The sequence below is a fragment of the Erythrolamprus reginae genome, chromosome Z, assembly GCF_031021105.1.
Source record: "Erythrolamprus reginae isolate rEryReg1 chromosome Z, rEryReg1.hap1, whole genome shotgun sequence".
Taxonomy (NCBI): Eukaryota; Metazoa; Chordata; class Lepidosauria; order Squamata; family Dipsadidae; genus Erythrolamprus; species Erythrolamprus reginae.
The window spans coordinates 30,913,190-30,934,396 of record NC_091963.1 but is presented as its reverse complement, the minus strand read 5'-3'; the positions used below and the strand labels follow the sequence as shown (position 1 = coordinate 30,934,396).

At 42.5% G+C, this 21,207-nt stretch overlaps 1 protein-coding gene across 5 annotated transcripts in view; it reads right to left on the bottom strand.

Moving 5' to 3' along the window:
* PLXDC2 (plexin domain containing 2) overlaps positions 1-21,207 on the bottom strand; it is a 365,033-nt gene that overhangs the window by 22,695 nt on the left and 321,131 nt on the right. For all 5 annotated transcript variants that reach the window (XM_070726234.1, XM_070726236.1, XM_070726237.1 and 2 more), the window contains one exon: positions 456-516. In XM_070726234.1, the coding sequence (XP_070582335.1) occupies positions 456-516 (61 nt within the window). The remainder of the gene's footprint in view (positions 1-455; positions 517-21,207) is intronic.

The following is a 21,207-nucleotide window of genomic DNA, read 5'->3' as shown; positions in this document are numbered from 1 at the left end:
AAGATACCTTCTTCTTTTTAAGAACCTTCTCCGGGTCCTGTCGACTAAACAATGTCGTTTGGCAGGACCCAGGAGAAGAGCCTTCTCTGTGGTGGCCCCGACCCTCTGGAACCAGCTCCCCCCGGAGATTAGAACTGCCCCCACCCTCCTTGCCTTTCGTAAAGTTCTTAAGACCCATCTCTGCCGTCAGGCATGGGGGAACTGACACATCTCCCCCGGGCCTATACAGTTTATACATGGAATGTTTGTGTTCGTGTTTGCTTTTAATAATGGGGTTTTTAGTGTTTTTTAAATTATTAGATTTGTTTTTTACATTGTTCTTGTTATTGTTGTGAGCCGCCCCGAGTCTACGGAGAGGGGCGGTATACAAATCTAATAAATAATAATAATAATAATAATAATAATAATAATAATAATAATAATAATAATATAAATATAGTATATCTGAATATCACCTCTTCAGGGCAACCACTATCTACCCAAACTTGACGATGACGATCAAAGCCACTGGAACACCTTAAAAAAATAAAAAGAGATTAAAATCAACCAGATGACAGTGAAAAATGGATTAGATGGATAAAGCGCGAGAAAAAGGAGAGAAACAACTTCACTTCTATGCATCTAAATATGTGTGAGCAAGAGGTTATTCATTTCATTTGAAATTATTTTTTGATTAAAAATGATTAGTGTTTCCTGCAAGAATTAATTTCTATTATTAGACAATTTGGAGTGTCATTGCTTTTTGCTCTGGATAGTTACCGTATCCGATGTATAAGACGCAGCAAGAGGTAAGTAAGAAAAAAAAAAGGTTTTGTTTTCCCTGGCCTCCAGGAATACTCCGCAGGCCTCCCAAACTCTGTGTGTGCCCCCATATTTTGGAAAAACATCCATTTTTCACCTGTTTTTGCAAAAAACAGGGTGTGCAAAGGGTTTGGGAGGTCTGCAGAGTGCTTCTGGGAACTGGCGGAAGGCAAAAACATCCCAGTTTGGTTTTTTTAAAATGGCCCATTTTTTTAAAAAAAAATGGGGCATTTTTGTCTTTCCCTAACCATCAGAAGCAATGTGCAGGTCTCCCAAACTCTCTGCGCAACCCTTTTTTTTTTGCAAAAATGGGCCCATTTTAATACATTTTTGCAAAGAAATGAGGCACACAGAGGGTTTGGGAGGCCTGTAAAGTGCTTCTGGGAACTGGGGGAAGGCAAAAATGCCCCCAGTTTTGCAAAAAAACAGCCTATTGTTTGCCCATTTTTTTGCAAAAACGCAAGGATTTTTGCCTTCCCACATGTCCCAGGAGCACTCTTTAGGCCTCCCAAACCTTCTATGCACTCCGTTTTTGCAAAAAAAAAAAAAACAGGCCAATTTTTGCAAAAAAATAAGATGTGGAGGCTGGCCCCAAAATGACTGTATTTGGTGTATAAAACACACCAACATTTCCACCCTCTTTTAAGGAGGGAAAGGTGAATCTTATACTCAAAAAAGTATGGTAATAACTTACTTACTCACTTACTTACTTACTACTTACTTACTTACTTACTTATTTATTTATTGGATTTGTATGCCGCCCCTCTCCGTAGACTCGGGGCGGCTAACAACAGTAATTTATTACTACTTCATTGTACCTCGTAGTAAATTAAGGATTGATCCCAAAACTGTGGATTTAAACTAATTTAATTTATTCTCTTAAATTTTTTTCTTCATTTTCTATATTTAAAATACAGCATACCCTCCCATAATTCACCAAGTACATTATAGCTTTATTTTCTTTATGGTAGATGATAAAGGACAGAGTTTATCCATAGGTGTCTGCAAAAGATATGGCAGATGTTGAACTCATTCCAAAGATTCTCAAAGGCAATGTGGAGGAAATTCTTTGCTTTAAGTTTAATTTTTCATTGCTTGTAATAATTTGCCCCAATCAACTAAAATTAATGAAGCTACTTTTTTTCAAAATACAATTTAATGAACGTATTGTAAAAACAACTGGTACAATTATTCTTCATAACAGTATAATATGACAGAGAGGTTAAAATGTTGTACTAGGACCAAGCAGACCCAGGTTCATGTATTCTCTTAAGTCATTGATGCTGGATAGATTTGTCATTCTCTATTCAGGGCCTCCCTGAGTAGCTGCTTGCCAGTGTCTTAGCCACCATATGCAGCTGGATATGATAGAGGCAGCAATCGTTTTAGACACAAATTTCAAAATTTATAAATGTGCCCACACCCATAATTCAATGCCTGGAGAGGACAAAAATAGCTTCCCATGCCTCCCGGAGGCTCCCTGAAGGCCAGAAATGGTCTGTTTCCCAACTTCTGGTGGGCTTAGTAGGCTCGTGTTTCGCCCTCCCCAGGTTCTCTTCCCCCCGGAGGCTCTCTGAAAGCCAAAAATACCCTCCCAAAGCATCTGTGTGGGTCAAAAATCAGCTGGCATGTTGGAGATGAGCTAGGGCAACAGCTCACATGCCAGCAGATATGGCTCCACGTGTCACCTGTGGCATCCGTGTCATAGGTTCGCCATAACTGATATAGTATATGCCTTAGGTGTTCAGAAAGTAAAGACAACCAAACAAAAAGTATGGATACTGAATCAACATAATATGGAAAATAAATTTTCAGTTTTCCTGATTGTTGGAACTTTACATAATTTTTCCTAGCTTACAATAATAAGCCAGTACAGTGTTCCCTTGATTTTCGCGGGTTCGAACTTCGCGAATAGCCTATACCACGGTTTTTCAAAAAATATTAATTAAAAAATACTTCACGGTTTTTTTTCTATGCCACGGTTTTTCCTGCCCGATGACGTCATACGTCATTGCCAAACTTTTGTCTGGCATTGCTGATTGGTTGAAATGTCAGCCAATCAGCATTATTATTGCAAAAAAATAATTATTGTTAATAAATAATTATGTTTATAAATATCAGGATCACTAAGTGTCTTATTCAATGGTGAGTACCAGTAATAATGGTGAGTAAATGATTGTTAAGGGAATGGGAAATGGTAATTTAGGGGTTTAAAGTGTTAAGGGAAGGCTTGTGAGACTGTTCTTAGCCAAAAATGGTGTATTTACTTCCGCATCTCTACTTTGCGGAAATTCAACTTTTGCGGGTGGTCTCGGAACGCATCCCCCGCAAAAATCGAGGGAACACTGTCTATTAAATCGGAGAGACCACCCATCCTCAACCTGCAACAATTAGAAATCAGTTCCACTAAAGACCAATCAAAACTCAGCTTATCTATCTATAAAGAATCAACTCAGTCAGTTATTTATAGTGTGCATAACAAACCACTTTTTGCCTCTGAAGATGCCAGTCACAGTTGCTGGTAGAACTTTAGGAAATCTGTTCTCTAGACCACAAATCGCTAAAGCCTGAAGCTCAACACTGCCTACCATCCAGCCTATATTTTCTCTTATACTTGCCTGCAAAAGCTTAAAGGACACTCTGAACTATATTTTTAATATAAACTTCCAAAGTTCTGTATGGTTCTAATATTCAGTATAAGTTTTGAAATTGCACATCCAAATCGAAGTGTTTTAATGTTCAGGTTTTCGCAAATAGTAAAATTTATATATTGCTCATGTCATTAAATATATAACAAATATATGGGAAATGCTAGATATTCATTGTTGCTGACCATACAATGTTCTCATTATATAATTAGTATTTATTACTTATGTAAATATCACGAGATTTAATAGGTATAACTAATGACAAAACCAATGAGCTCCAGATCTTCTGCAGCAGGCACAAAACATGGTTTGGCTGCTGTGCTGTCTGCTTGCTTTAATTTGACTTTAATTCATCTGAAAATGCATGTGATTTTAAGCAGGACAAAAAAAATATAACAGGCTATACTCTTCAAGTTGCTAACCTCTACTTAGTAGGAAAATGTTATTGTTTCAAGCAAGATCTTTGTAGTACATAATCATCATCTTCCACCAGATTCTTCTAACTTAACGAAAGAGGCAAATCTATGTAAATTTTCTAATTTCCTTTTGAACCAAAGGTTGCTTTTGCTAAATATATTAGAGATGTAATATATAATAAAGCTTAGATCTAGTCATTGTAATACTGATTGCAAATAGCTCTATATTTAATCTTTGGCTGATTATTGTAGACAGTGATCATCTTCCAAACAGTATGAGACCGCCTTCTGCCGCATGAATCCCAGCGGCCGGTTAGGTCCCACAAAGTTGGTCTACTCCGGGTCCCGTCGACTAAACAATGTTGTCTGGAGGGTCCCAGAGGAAGAGCCTTCTCTGTGGCGGCTCCGACCCTCTGGAATCAACTTCCCCCAGAGATTAGGACTGCCCCCACCCTCCTTGCCTTTCGTAAACTCCTTAAAACCCACCTCTGTCATCAGGCTTGGGGGAACTGAGACATCCCCCCCTTGCCTATGTAATTTTGTGCATGATATGACTGTGTGTATGTATTTTATCTATGGGTTTTTTTTCTTTTTAGACTTTGTAATGTAAAACTGTTATTTTGGATTTTAATTATTAGATTTGTTACCATGTATTGTTTTTATCACTGTTGTGAGCTGCCCCAAGTCTACAGAGAGGGGCGGCATACAAATCTAATAAATAATAATAAAATAATAATGAGGTGGCTGGGATGGTGAACCTATGGCACGGGTGCCACAGGTGGCATGCGAAGCCATATCTGCTGGCATGCAAGCTGTTGTCCTAGCTCAATTACAACATTCATGTGTGTGCGGGCCAGCTGAATTTTGGCTCACATAGAGTCTCGCAGAGGGCATTTTTGGCTTCCAGAGAGCCTCCCAGGGGTAGTGGAGGGCATTTTTACCCTGAGGAGGGTGAAACACGAGCTTACTGAGCCCACCAGAAGTTGGGAAACAGGCTGTTTCCGGGGTCCAGAGGGTCTCCAAGGGGTGGGGGAAGCTGCTTTTGCCATACCCAGGCATTGAGTTATAGGTGTGGGCACTTGCGCATGCACGATAGCACGCACACATGCTCTTTCGGCACCCAAGAAAAAAACAGTTCGCCATCACTGTCCTAGACCTTTCTTTTGTAAGAGAGCTGAAGTATACTGTACTATTTCTAAGGGTCACACCAAATTGTAATTAGGCAAGTTTAAGAGTTAGAGCTGAGATGACATTTCTGGGTTTTTTTTGCTGACCAAAGAATCTTCAGAATACCACTAAGATGATACATTTTTAAAAATTTGGTCTCTACTGCTTACTGCTGTAACAGCATACAGTTTGGAGAACTTGTACATTAAAACACTTAGTTTGGGGCCAGTGATGGGATTCAGCTGGTTCACACTGGTTCAGGAGACATGTTTGCTAACTCTTTGTGGAGTTCTCAAAACCGGCTGAATAGTCAAGACTGCCTGCCTGCCTAACAGTTCCAATAGCTTACACACACAGCAGACATTCCTCTTCTCATTTGTAATTAACCAAAGGAAGGGAAAAGAAAAAGAAGAAATAATCACATAGCCATTTCTTCAGCAGAAAAGTTTAGCCCCTTTAAAACTCATGGAGGGAGGAGATAAAGCGAAAGAGGTTTCCCCCCCCTTCTCTCGCCCCTCAGTTAATAGCTCTGGGCAGACAGCCAAGTACCATTTAACAGGTGAATACTTATTTGCGATAACAAAACCTCGGAATGCATTCAGCACAGAAACTTACAGACCATACAGATTAGCAGAGTTGAAAGGGACCTTGTAGGTCATCTAGTCCAAACCCCCCATCCACCCAAGCAGGAGGCCCTACATTATTTCTGACAAATGGCAGCCCAATCTCCTTGTAAAAGCATCCAGTGATGAAGTTCCCACAACATCTGAAGGCAAGCTATTCCTTTGGTTGATTGTTCTCACAGTCAGAAAATGTATTCTTATTTCCAGGTTGAATCTCTCCTTGTTCTTGACAGGAAAGGAGTTTTTAAAATATTAATACAGAGCAGGGGTTTCTTGTCAGAGTTCTTATATCTTTTTAAATACACATTCTAATTAGAATTGATTTTATTAATTTGGAATAGCATTAACATGCTGTTTCTATGTTTATGTATTTTGATCCAGCATTTTCACTATTTAAGAGTTATTTTACAGTATTAGACTGTAAAGATTTCAAATTATATTGTAATTGCTTATTCATTATGTGTGATAAGAGTACCCACATCTTCTGAAGGCAACCTATTCCATTGGTTGATTGATCTTATGCTTAGAAAATTTCTTCTTAGTCCTAGGTTGCTTCTCTTTTTGGTTAGTTTTCATCGGTTGTTTCTTGTTGTGCCTTTTAGTGCTTTGAAAAATAGATTGACCCTCTCATTTTTATAGGAGCACCTCAAATTTCCTAACAGAACAATTAAGCAGCAGAACAACTTGTCTCCAGAAGTTTAATGCTCCAACACTGGAAGTTTTAAAGAACAGATTGGATAACCATTTATCTGAAGTGGTGTAGGATTTCCTGCCTAAGCAGGGAGTTGAACTAGAAGACCTCCAATGTCCCTTCCAACCAGTGATGGGCTACCAAAATGTTTACTACCACACTGTGGGTGTGGCTTATGCATTTTGTTTCAACATCTTTCAGTGCAAATTGGGTGTTCTGGAGTGGAGCTCCAAATTTTGCTACTGGTACTGCGTACCTGACCGTACCCGTAGGAGGCCATCATTGCTTCCAAATCTATTATTCTATTCTATTCCATTCTATTCTATTCTAAATATTGGAACAGTGCTAATTTATTATCTATTTTATTGTGAATTGGATTAAGGAGAAATTTTCTAAGAGTGAAACCAATCAAGTTGGCCCAGCCCACACAGTCATATGACCACCCAGCCAGTCATTAAGGAATAGAACCATTTGTTAAATTATTTGAATCCCATTACTGGGGACATAGTTCCCTCTAAGCTGAGCAGTGAGCAATCATTCACTTAAAAATCATCATCAACTCAGAGTTTTCCAAACCTGCCCAGAAGCCGAGAGGGAAAGAGTGAGAGGGAAGGAGAGAGAGAGAAAGAGAGGAAGAGAAAGAAACAGACAGAAAAAAGAGAGGAAGGAAAACAGAAAGAAAAAGAATGGGAGTAAGGAAGAGAGAAAGAAAATCAAAATCTAGTTTGAAACTAGCTCAACTATTTAAGTGGCATTTTGATATTGACAGAGTTGCCCTATTATGAGCTCACTGTTATAGACACACAGTACAGTATTTTATTTTGAAATTCTCTGAGGCAAAACAGGGTGGGTTTTTTATTTATTTATTTATTTATTTGTTTGTTTGTTTGTTTGTTTGTTTGTTTATTTATTTATTTAATATTTCTGTGCCGCCCTGTCCCAAAGGGACTGCCGCTCAGGCACTATACTTTTCCGCCCCCCCCCCCACAAAAAAAAAATTAGAGGGAACACTGACTGGGGAGAGCCAGTTCATATATACTGTTCACTGTGCTATGCTTGACTGGATTGTTATGAAAAAAAAAATGGAATGACTCTCCATCCATACCAATCTTTCTTGAAAGAATGCCACTACCACCATTGTGTAACCCTCTAGTCTTTCATCACAATCCTAACTAGGTCTGACTCTGCTTGACATTTTCCAAGACCAGTCAAGGTCAGCCAAACACTGGCACTATATTTGATGGTTATTTATAACAGAACAATAGCTATATACAATCATAAATATAATTCCAAAGGCATGAGAAGTATTGCACAAACTATTCAATCTTCCTCAGTTTGTGGTGCTCCTAGTGTTTTGGATAACTAATTCTTTTGCCATTTACATGAATTGTGCCCTTTGACTGTGATGTGATAGCCCAAAACATCTAACCATCTAGCAATCATATTATGAAAAACAATTTATATCTGCTATGAAATTCTTAACATCTGATAATGTTATTCATCATTTAGGCTAAAATCCTTTGCATATTTATGTATAAATAAATTCACTAAAGGACTCTCAAAGAAGTGCTAAATAGGTTTATATCTTCCCAAAAGGAAAAATTAAAAGTCAAGAACAAAAATGGAATTTTGTTTTTTAATCACAGTAATTCATACCGCATAAACTCCTCTAGCATTCTAATATAATGAAATAGACAGTCTTTACAAGGTTTCAACAGTTATGAATAATTATGTAACAATAACTCATAATTCAGTTAAAGTACAAGATTCCTTCCATAAACATGGTAGTTATCACAAGAAAGAGTACAGTATTGAAAATGAAAATAAGGTTAAATCAAGGATAAAATTCATGCACTGAGTTGCCATTGAAACAATTAGCAATTTCTTAAGGCCCATAACAAAGTCAATTCCAATAGTTTTGCTAGTCACGAGCAGTTCCAGTGAAGATGGCAGCTTTCCACCCAAAAACATAAAAATTTAGATGCTAAGTGTTTTATAAGAGAAAAAAAATGTAATGCTAAATGAGTATGATTCAAATTGTAAGTTTTACATATTTAAATTATTCAACAAATATTCAGTAATATATTCATTCAAATTTTGGCACATTTCCTACATTTTGATAAAGTGGTAGAATAAGCTTGCTGCTGAATTTCAGTGATAAAAAGTTGTGTTTCACAGAGGCGACTGCAATGCACAGATCTAGGACAAATTCCTATCAACTGATCCACTCAATTATGAAATTTCTATTTTTCAGCCTGATCTAACATACAGGAATTTTATAAATATAATACTGAAAGTACAATAAGAAGTCAGGGTATTATTCTAAATTCTGGCAAAGAAGACTTGCATAAACACAACAAATGATTTTGCTTTAATTTTGTTTTCCCCTATGTCAATAACTTTCTAAGCTGCACCATTTTAATTTGGCAGATCCCTTTTAAAAGCTTCTTGATTTTGGACTAACATTTGTTGACGTCTCTTTTCTACTCTCTCTAAAACTGGAAGACAATAACTTTTAGGTAGCTTAGTAAATAAAGACACCCAGCTCTTTTCTTTGTACTATGAATAGGAACAAATGACCCCTACAAGGATTATTTACAACTTCATTTTGTCTCCCACATTCACAATTCTGGAAGACATCAACTCTGTTCCCTGCAGCGCTCCACTAAGAGCCACTAGCCAAATCAAACTATCACAGTCTGTAAACATTTCTTGCATCCCACTGTGATTTCCAAAATTACATTTTCTGTGTTCCCTATAAACAGAAAAGCACAGGATTTTCTGTTCATTTCAGAAAAGATTCTTTTTTCATGTCCTAGAATGTGGTCTGCTAATTGCTTTACCAGGAGCAAACTTGGGTCATCCTTTGAGAATGAAGTTGTTATAAAACAGCTATGTTGACAGATGGTACAAGTGGCATCACTAATCAAATCTGCCATGGTGTTTTCATGGCAATGGGGAATTATAACTGTGCCAATAAATGGAAAGGCTTATTAAATGTTCTGTTCTAAGTAGAAAATGCATTGTAATGATAGCTTGTGGAGTCATAAATTGGAGACGCAAGAATGAGTATATGCTCCGTGACTGATGGGTCTGTAACATATGCCTTGGAAACATTTTGCAGACACCTTCGTTTGGATACCTTCAAAGCCATCTTGCTTCTCTAAACAGCATTTCAATGAGCTATTTAGACCCACCAGTGCATAAACAGTGAATGTTGAACAAGCAGGTTTCCTAAAACCATTCACTTCCTTGGGGTCATCTACTTCAACTTATTCTTCCAAAATATTTTTTTCCTCTTCCACTCAGGCAGTTGAGCCATGCCAACAAATAAAGATTAAAGATGGGTGGGCAGTGTGGTCGGGCAGTAGGAAAAGCAAGTAGGATGCTTGGCTGCATAGCTAGAGGTATAACAAGCAGGAAGAGGGAGATTGTGATCCCCTTATATAGAGCGCTGGTGAGACCACATTTGGAATACTGTGTTCAGTTCTGGAGACCTCACCTACAAAAAGATATTGACAAAATTGAACGGGTCCAAAGACGGGCTACAAGAATGGTGGAAGGTCTTAAGCATAAAACGTATCAGGAAAGACTTAATGAACTCAATCTGTATAGTCTGGAGGACAGAAGGAAAAGGGGGGGGCATGATCGAAACATTTAAATATGTTAAAGGGTTAAATAAGGTTCAGGAGGGAAGTGTTTTTAATAGGAAAGTGAACACAAGAACAAGGGGACACAATCTGAAATTAGTTGGGGGAAAGATCAAAAGCAACGTGTGGAAATATTATTTCACTGAAAGAGTAGTAGATCCTTGGAACAAACTTCCAGCAGACGTGGTTGGTAAATCCACAGTAACTGAATTTAAACATGCCTGGGATAAACATATATCCATCCTTAGATAAAATACAGGAAATAGTATAAGGGCAGACTAGATGGACCATGAGGTCTTTTTCTGCCGTCAGTCTTCTATGTTCCTATGTTTCTATTAGGTGCTTCAGGGGGGGCTTCAGTTTTTATAGATAGAACAGGAGACAAGAGTAAATAAAAATCCATTTTTAATATTGCAAAATTAGTCTAGTGTCTTTTATGTCATCAACATGTTAACTTTCTTTAGGTGCATTTTCTGAATTACAGAACGAATCCAAGCTTTTCTGATAGGTCTTAAAAGCTGAGCAAATCAACAGCTCAATACGCAAGTCGCAGTTTTATTTCTTCATTTGTACCCCTGACCTTTTTGTATCAGTACCAGGTAGCTACCAGCCAAGCTTATTATATGCGGAGTCTCTGAGGGCAGCTTCTGAATAGATAAAGTGTGTGGTATGGATAAAGGAAATATAACCTACTCAATTAAAATGTCAACGCTGTGGACCAGCCTTCTGAAATATGTCATTCTCCAGAGTGGGTGGAGTTATTATCCAGAATGGGTTGATCTCATCCAATCAGCTGAGCACTGAGTGTTCATTTGAATTCAGGGGTTTCTAAATTCGTAATGACTCAGTCCTCACTCAGGACGGACAAGGTCATCGCATTCTGGATTTTGGCTTTCATATCTTTTCAATGGGATTTTCTTCAATCGTGAGTGATTTCACCCCCGGCTTTCTAATTTGAGAGCTAACAGCCGGGCAGCTGTTAGTGCAGTGACTGCCATATCATTGGTGGCACTGAGCTACTTGGGGCCTGGCCCTTCACTATGCCATGGGGGCAAGTCTAGCTCTCTCCCCACTGAATTTTGACATCTAAAGATAGGGGGCCTGTCTACATTTTTGGGCACACAGTGGTCCTTCCTTCCACTACCAACGAGCTACCTGGGAGGTTCCAGTGCGGGTTTCTTCCCATGTAGGATTTGGAAATTTCTGGCGACGTTTCGACGAGGTCTCACTCGTCATCTTCAGGCTGGTGTTTCTGTTCTTGTTCTCAGGCGAACACTGCGAGACCTGAGCTGCCTTCCTTCTATAAATACTGGTGGCTGGGTGTGGTTTGATGGTTCAACAATTGCCTGCTGTGTAGAAACTTCCTGGTGAGTCAGTGGGGTAACAATTGGGATCGTTGATGTAGCTGAGGTATGCTGATTAGTTAATGGTTGTAGATTAGGTGTAACCATTAACTAATCAGCATACCTCAGCTACATCAATGACCCCAATTGTTACCCCACTGACTCACCAGGAAGTTTCTACACAGCAGGCAATTGCTGAGCCATCAAACCACACCCAGCCACCAGTATTTATAGAAGGAAGGCAGCTCAGGTCTCGCAGTGTTCGCCTGAGAACAAGGACAGAAACACTAGCCTGAAGATGACGAGTGAGACCTCGTCGAAACGTCGCCAGAAATTTCCAAATCCTACACGGGAAGAAACCCGAATATACCAAGACCGTCATACCTGTACCCGTGAAAATCTACGAATACAGTGATCCCTCGAGTTTCGCGATCTCGATCTTCGCGAAACGCTATATCGCGATTTTAAAAAAAATATTAATTAAAAAAAACCCCCACTTCCGGGTTTGGCTTCGGGAGTCAGCTGGGAAGCGGCGCGGCTGTTTTAAAAGGTCGCAGCCGGCCTGGGGGCTTCCCAGCACCCCCCCGAACTCCCAACCCGGGTTCGGGGGGGTGCTGGGAAGCCCCCCAGGCCGGCTGTGACCTTTTAAAACAGCCGCGCCGCTTCCCGGTGAGTCCTGAAGCCAAACGCGGAAGTTCGGTGGCCGGACAAGTGGCGGGCGGACAAGTGGCGGGCGGACCAGTGGCGGACCAGCGGCGGGCGGACCAGCGGCGGGCGGACAAGCGGCGGACAAGCGGCGGGCGCGGCAGCAGCGAGGAGCCGAAGATCGGGGTTTTCCCTTTGCGGCGCTGCCGAGCAGATCAGCTGCTGGGCGGCGGAAGGAACCTTCCCTGGGCCAGGTGCGGAAGTAAAAGCACCATCTGCGCATGTGCGGCCATGGAAAAAAAGGGCGCGCATGCGCAGATGGTGTTTTTACTTCCGCACCACTATATTGCGAAAAATCGAGTATCGCGAGGGGTCTTGGAACGTAACCCTCGCGATACTCGAGGGATCACTGTATATATATATATATATATATATATATATATATATATGTATATATATATATATATATATATATATATAAAACATGTTTTTGCTGAATTTTTAATATATATATATATATATATATATATATATATATATATATATATATATATATATATAGTGATAAACACAATGGAGCCATGTAAACATTACAGTATATAATTACAGGAAAACCTTATGCATAGCCATCATGTCTATAATATATATTAGTACATTGCCCTCCACTGCTAACTCCAAGATTATTTTCTTTGCTTTTTTAAAAAGTATGTTTTTAATCTCAAAGAGATTTGTGTCTTGGTAAACTTTGTTTACAATGTAATTCCACTGTAGAAAATTTCACTTGTCCTTATTACCATAAACACACAACATTTTATTATAAGACTTTGTTTATGAGATTAAATTTAATTTCCTTATTGTGCAATTAACTTTAGTTTCAAAGGAACAAATTATTTCATTAGCACAAGTAAGCTGTCGAGAAAGTTCATGCCCTTTAATCAAGTCTGCCCATAAAAATCTCTGCAGTGACAGATATGTATATCTTCCATTACAAAAATGTTACAAATGCCTGGGATATTAATTGGAAGAAATTCATTATGAATTGCATTAATTTAATATTATGGTGAAACATAAATTAAAAACAAAATAATTCTAAATAATATAAAGATATGCTCAGACAGCTCTGGTCCAAAATGCAATAGGTTATCTTCTAAATAATTTGAAGTATTATAACTAGTAAAAACACAGTATCTGTAAAGGGGATATTACAATTATACTGGCAACAATAGACAAATACTTCTTTAGGACTTGAAGAAAATAAGCTTAAATTAAAATGCTAAATTTCAGGATTTTATTGATTAAATACTAAAAGAATCATACAGAAAGCATATACAGTGATCCCCCGCTCGTTGCGAGGGTTCCGTTCCAGGACCCCCCGCAACGAGCGGGTTTTCACGAAGTAGCGCTGCGGAAGTAAAAACACCATCTGCGCATGTGCAGATGGTGTTTTTAACTTCCGCAGTGCTAGCGAGGAGCCGAAGATTGGGGGCGGCGCGGCTGTTTTAAAACGTCGCCGCCGACATGGGGGGCTCGCTAGCATCCCCCCGAACCCCCAACCCGGGTTTGGGGGGGTGCTAGCAAGCCCCCCATGTCGGCGGCGAAGTTTTAAAACACCCGCGCGGCTTTCCAATGAGTCCCGAAGACAAACGCGGAAGTTTGACGTTTGTCTTCAGGACTCATTGGAAAGCTCCAATCGTTTTAAAACAGTTGCGCCGTTCTCCGCTGACTCCTGGCGAACTTCCCCGCTTTAGGAGTCAGCGGAGAATGGCGCAACTGTTTTAAAACGATTGGAGCTTTCCAATGAGTCCCGAAGACAAACGTCAAACTTCCGCGTTTGTCTTCGGGACTCATTGGAAAGCCACGCGGGTGTTTTAAAACGTCCCCGCCGACATGGGGGGCTTGCTAGCACCCCCCCAAACCCGGGTTGAGGGTTCGGGGGGGTGCTAGCGAGCCCCCCATGTCGGCGGGGACGTTTTAAAACACCCGCGCGGCTTTCCAATGAGTCCCGAAGACAAACGCGGAAGTTTGACGTTTGTCTTCGGGACTCATTGGAAAGCTCCGATCGTTTTAAAACAGTTGCGCCGTTCTCCGCTGACTCCTGGCGAACTTCCCCGCTTTAGGAGTCAGCGGAGAACGGTGCGCCTGCTTTAAAATGATCGGAGCTTTCCAATGAGTCCCGAAGACAAACGTCAAACTTCCACGTTTAAATTAAAAACAAAATAATTCTAAATAATATAAAGATATGCTCAGACAGCTCTGGTCCAAAATGCAATAGTTATCTTCTAAATAATTTGAAGTATTATAACTAGTAAAAACAGCTGTATCTGTAAAGGGGATATTACAATTATACTGGCAACAATAGACAAATACTTCTTTAGGACTTGAAGAAAATAAGCTCAAATTAAAATGCTAAATTTCAGGATTTTATTGATTAAATACTAAAAGAATCATACAGAAAGCATATACAGTGATCCCCCGCTCGTTGCGACGGTTCCGTTCCAGGACCCCCCGCAACGAGCGGGTTTTCGCGAAGTAGCGCTGCGGAAGTAAAAACACCATCTGCGCATGTGCAGATGGTGTTTTTAACTTCCGCAGCGCTAGCGAGGAGCCGAAGATTGGGGGCGGCGCGGCTGTTTTAAAACGTCGCCGCCGACATGGGGGGCTCGCTAGCATCCCCCAGAACCCCCATCCCGGGTTTGGGGGGGTGCTAGCAAGCCCCCCATGTTGGCGGCGACGTTTTAAAACACCCGTGTGGCTTTCCAATGAGTCCCGAAGACAAACGCAGAAGTTTGACGTTTGTCTTCAGGACTCATTGGAAAGCTCCGATCATTTTAAAACAGTTGCGCCGTTCTCCGCTGACTCCTGGCGAACTTCCCCGCTTTAGGAGTCAGCGGAGAATGGCGCAACTGTTTTAAAACGATCGGAGCTTTCCAATGAGTCCCGAAGACAAACGTCAAACTTCCGCGTTTGTCTTCGGGAGTCATTGGAAAGCCGCGCGGGTGTTTTAAAACGTCCCCGCCGACATGGGGGGCTTGCTAGCACCCCCCCAAACCCGGGTTGGGGGTTCGGGGGGGTGCTAGCGAGCTCCCCATGTCGGCGGGGACGTTTTAAAACACCCGTGCGGCTTTCCAATGAGTCCCAAAGACAAACGCGGAAGTTTGACGTTTGTCTTCGGGACTCATTGGAAAGCTCCGATCGTTTTAAAACAGGCGCGCCGTTCTCCGCTGACTCCTGGCGAACTTCCCGGGTGAAGGGTGAAGGGCGGGGCGAGCGGGTGCTGGGGGGGGGCTTCGCCCTCCCGCCAGCAAGAGGGGGAAGACCCAGGGAAGCCGCCCAGCAGCTGATCTGCCGGGCGCCATCTACGCATGCGTGCCCATAGAAAAAAGGGCACGCATGCGCAGATGGTGTTTTGACTTCCGGGTTCAAAAATCGCAAATTACCCTGTTCGCAATGGTCGGGGACGCAATAACCGGGGGATCACTGTATATCAATCTATGCTGGTTTCTCAGGAACTCCTTTGCACTAATTTCTCAGAAACTCCAAAAACATGGCAGAAGAGTTCCCTCTACTCATCCTTCAGCTGGCAGCTTATTTTTTATTCATTTATTTGTTTTGTCAAGTACATATTGGAGGTCTGTAAAGATATAATAATATTCATATACGTACATGATACTAGTAAAAAAATAAAAAGAAACATTAGGACGGGACAGAAGGCACGCTGGTGCACTTATGCACGCCCCTTACTGACCTCTTAGAAATCGGGTGAGGTCAACAGTAGATAGTCTAAAGGTAAAGTTTTGGGAATTAGGAGATGATACATAGCACCTTTCTAAGTCCAGATTTATATTCCTGGAATTGTCACTAAGAGACTGAAAGAATAAGTACTGTACTTACTGGGTTCCAATTTTTTTTTACTACCACTCTGTCGATTTGGCTTAATTTTGTGGGCATAGCTTGACAGTCTTTGCAGTCAGGTGACTGGTGGGAATGGTTTGGCGGTCATGTGACTGGGTGGGAGTGGCTTTGCAGTCAGGTGACTGGATGGGTGGCTTAGTGATCATGTGACTGGGTGGGCATGGTCAACTTGACATCATTCATGTCAAAGATTTCGGTTAGGGTGCCTGGCCTCTCATTGCCTCAAAGGTGTTTCCCTATCTAAAATATACTATTTAACCGTACGTATATATATCATATGTGTACATGCATATTACACACAGGCACACAAAAAATATATTAGTAATCAAAATTTTGGGCTCAACTGTGGTCATACTTCAAGGATTATCTCTGCTTTCGTCTGCATGGCAGCCTTGTCCTAGTAAACTTCTTCTCCTTTCTGGAAATTTTCCTCTCTGTTAGAGGTACCAAAATAATCCAGACAATGTAAGATTTCCTGCTGTAGTAGGGGTTGGACTAGATGATCTCCAAGACATCTTCTAGCCCTAAATTGCTGTGCTGTTTGTTTTGAAGCCACATCTGGTGCCAGGGTTTGTTGTGCTACTTCCCTTCCCTTTCTTTCTTTTTCTTTCTCTCTCTCTTTTTCTTTCTCTATTTCTCTTTCTCCCCTCCCCCCACCTATCTGGTTTGGGCACAAAATATCTGTTGTTAAAGAAGTTTTCATTTCTCTCTATAATACTAATCAATACCCTGTCTCTCAAATATGTAAAGCCTATGCATATTTACCTAGCAGTAAGGTTACTCTCTTTCACTGGGATTTACTCCTAATAGATAGACATGATTGCAGGCAGGCAGCCAGTTTCCTTTTTTAATAGGCTTTAAGTAAAATTTCTACATTAACAAAATTTATACCTAAACAACAGAATATAGGATTAAAAACTCAGAGCAATAATCTGAGCTATGGTTTTCTTCTTTAAATGGAATAATCTCATTATTCCATTAAAATTAAAATCTCTTTAAAATCTCTACCTATTTTAACCTGACATTATGACTCATTAGTTTGGAATATTAGTATGGCTTGCACTGAACCTTGATAGTACTTGTTTGCATTACAAACTAGCTCAACTTTGTTTCCTTTACATTTTTAGAGAAAGAGATTGGGAGGTGAGGAGAGGCGCCATTGGAAATAAAAGCACTGCAAGAGAAGGGGAAGACATGCTCTGGATTCCGGACTTCAAGCCTTCCCTGAGCAGGGGAGCCCTCTTCATTTTCATTCTTCCCAATCCCTTCCCTTCCAACTCCCGGATCCTTCTCCATCTCTCACTTTCTTTTTGCTTTCAGGATGGGAGGGAAAACCAAATAGAAATGACAGATTAAATTGCCTTTTTAAAAATTAATTTGCATTGATTGTTTATCACTAGTACAGTGATCCCCCGGGTATCACGATCCCGATCATTGCGAACGGGCTAAATCGCGATTTTTCAACCCGGAAGTCAAAACACCATCTGCGCATGCGCGCCCTTTTTTTCTATGGGCACGCATGCGTAGATGGCGCCGGGCAGATCAGCTGCTGGGCGGCTTCCCTGGGTCTTCCCCCTCTTGCTGGCGGGAGGGCGAGCGGCGGGCATCAACGAGGAGTTTCCCCACCGCCCACGCAAACTCTTCGCTGCCACTCACCCGCCCACGCTGTTCGCTCCCCAGCTGAGTCCTGCAGCGAATTGGCTTCAGGACTCAGCTGGGAAGCGGCGCGAGCGAGCGGCGCGAGCGAACGGCTTGTCCGCCGCCTGCCTGCGCGCCCGCCGCTCGCCCGCCCTTCGCCCACCCACGCCGTTCGCTCGCGCCGCTTCCCAGCTGAGTCCTGAAGCGAATTGGCTTCAGGACTCAGCTGGGAAGCGGCGCGAGCGAGCGGCGTGAGCGAACGGCTTGTCCGCCGCCTGCCTGCCCGCGCGCCCGTGGCTCGCCCGCCCTTCGCCCGCCCACGCCGTTCGCTCGTGCCGCTTCCCAGCTGAGTCCTGAAGCGAATTGGCTTCAGGACTCAGCTGGGAAGCGGCAGCGAGGAGTTTGCGTGGGCGGTGGGGAAACCCCAGCGCCGCTTCCCAGCTGAGTCCCCTTCCCAGGAACCCCAATCTTCGGCTCCTCGCTAGCGCTGCGGAAGTAAAAACACCATCTGCGCATGCGCAGATGGTGTTTTTACTTCCGCAGCGCTAATTCGTGAAAAACCGATCATTGCGAGGGGTCCTGGAACGGAACCCTCGCAATGATCAGGGGATCACTGTATATGTAGGATTTTTTTGTTCTTTATATCACAACATTTTAAAAAATCTGGATTGATGTTTTTTTAAAAAAATTGTAGAAAATAACAACAAGAACAACAATAATAATAATTTACTTTTAATGGTTTTCTCCCCCTCTCTCCTTCCCTCTCTCCTCCTCTTCTTCCACTTTTTGCTGCTCCAATCCCAAGAGCTTAGTTTATGGTAATACAAAAGACAATTACTTCCTTAATCATATTTTTACCATTCAAAATAATACTTCTTTGGATTTCTAATCATATCCATCTGTTCTTACCTGATCTATGAAGACATAAAAATAAATACTTATTGCAACTGGCATTATTCCATATTTTATTTTAACCTGACCTGCCAGAATACTTGCCAGGACATAGAAAATAAATTGCTAGAGTGCCATATGTTTTATGCCAGTTAGATTTTATTCCTAACCCATAAATTAACTGTTCCTGGATTTTCTGTTCTTAAAATTTGCGTATAAAGGCTATATTTTATTCTTTTGACATCCAACAAAGCTTCAGAATTTTAGAAAGGTTGCTTATAATGGCAATTGTTCCCAAAGTGCCAATAATCATACGAAGAAAAGCTTCCCATCTTGAATACTTATAGAGACGAGCTGCTAGAAATCAAGGTGGACTTTTTCTGAGAGCTTCTAAAACAGTATTTTTCAACTTAAGCAACTTGAAGCTAGTGGACTTCATCTCCCAGAAGAACCGTTGTACCTACCTGAACGGTCTTCTCGATGCCCTGGAAGGAGAGTCCAGCATGGGTTTAGCTCAAGTCTTATTGGTAGGACTGAGTTTCAAATTAACATAAATACATAATAATTAGGTATCGCCCCCTTGCTGCCCCAAGTATCCAGTTTTAAAAAACGAAAAGATGTAAGAATAATCAACTTTATTAACAACCATAATAAAACACTAGTATCAACCAAACAAGAGCTCCCATGGTTCTTCGGGAGGGTATGGACTCTCCTTCCAGGGCATCGAGAAGACCGTTCAGGTAGGTACAACGGTTCTTCTCCCATGCCTCCTGGAAGGAGAGTCCAGCATGGGATATACGCAAGGTTTAAAGTTTCAGGGAGGGAGATTGTGAACCATGGGTGGTACCACCCCGCACACCTTCTGGAGTACACGTCTGCCAAAAGCAGCTTCAGCCGAAGCGAAGGTATCCAACTTGTAGTGACGAATAAAGGTTGTGGGTGAACTCCACACCGCGGCTCTGCAGATATCCTCAAGGGGTGCTTGCGACGCCCAAGCTGCCGAGGAAGCCGCACTCCTTGTCGAATGAGCCTGTATACCACTCGGCGGAGTCCTTGCACTCGCCTTGTATGCCTCAACTATACACAGTCTCACCCATTGGCTAATGGTATTGGAAGATACCTTGAGGCCCAGTTTACTAGAACTAAATGACACAAACAAAGCCTCAGTTTTGCGTAAACTGCCGGTACGCCTGATGTAAAGTTTCAATGCTCTGCGTACGTCTACCTTGTGCCACTTAAGTTCTAAGGGGTGATTACCACGAGCACAGAAATCCGGTAACACCAACTCTAGAGCTCTGTGAAAGTGTGTGTTGATCTTTGGAAGAAAGGTGGGGTCCAAGCGCAAACAAACTCTGTCCGGATAAAAATGACACAAGTCTGATCTTACCGACAGCGTGGACAGTTCGGACACCCGCCTTGCCGAGGTGACTGCCACCAAGAAGGCCGTCTTGAATGAGAGGTAACGCAATGAAACAGTCCTTAATGGTTCAAAGGGTGGCCCCGTGAGGGCCTGAAGAACCAAAGTTAAGTCCCATGTGGGAAAACGACGAACAGGAGGGGGTGCGTGTTGGTAGCCCCTCTGAGAAAATCCTTAATCCAAGGGTGACAAGTTAAGGGTCCCCCATCGTCCTGCTTTATAATGGTGGCAAGCGCTGCGACCTGGCGTCTTAGCGTGTTTGGCGCCAGACCTTTCTCCAAACCTTTCTGCAAGAATTCCAAGACAGGGATGACTGAGGAATCCTCTGGTCGAAGGTTCCTGTCATTGCAAAAAGAATGGAAGGCTGCCCATGTTGCCTGATAAATTCGGACTGTGGAAGGGCGTCGAGCCGCTTGAATAGTTGCGATGACATTCTCGGGAAGGAGACAACTCCTCAACCTGTCCCCTTCAAATGCCATGCGGTTAGGTGGAACCATTGGGGTTCCGGGTGGTACACGAACCCCTGGCTGAGGGATATCTGGTCGTCCGGTATCCTCCACAGTGGGGAGATGGACAGTTCCCTGAGATCCGCAAACCAAGGTCTCCGAGGCCAATGAGGCGCTAGCAAGAGCACCTCCGCCTTCTCCATCAGGATCTTCCTTATCACCGATGGAATAAGCGGAATCGGAGGAAAGGCGTAGAGCAGAGCCTTTGGCCACTGTAGATGTAGTGCATTGGTTCCTTTGGCACCCGGAGATGGAAAACGGGAGTAAAACCTCGGGAGCTGGGTATTCTGGGGGGTGGCGAATAGGTCCACCACCGGTGCTCCGAACCGACGTGAGACTTCTTGAAATAGACCCGGATCAAGCCGCCACTCCGTCGGGTCCAGTTCCTGGCGGCTGAGCCAATCCGCCTGTTTGTTGTCCTCCCCCGCAATGTGTTCTGCATGCAGAGAGGAGAGATGAGTCTCCGCCCAGTCGAAGAGAAGGACCGTCTCTTCCATCAGCCTGAGAGAGCGCGTTCCACCTTGGTGATTTAAATGTGCCCTGGTCGCTACGTTGTCCGTGCGCACGAGGACGTGCTGACCTTCCAGCAAGGTGGCAAAGGCCAGCAAGGCCAAGCGGACCGCTCTCAGTTCCAAGAAATTGATATTGATTGGGCATAGTTCCTGGGGGCTCCAGAATCCTTGAGCCACCTGGGAATGGACGTGGGCGCCCCACCCCAACAGACTGGCGTCCATGGTGAGGATAGTATGACGGCATGGTCCGAAGGGAGTGCCCTGCCGCAGCGCTGGAGATCTCCACCAGCACAGGGAAAGTTGCAACTCGCGTCCCACGAAGGTTAGACGGTGTGTATGGCTTAATC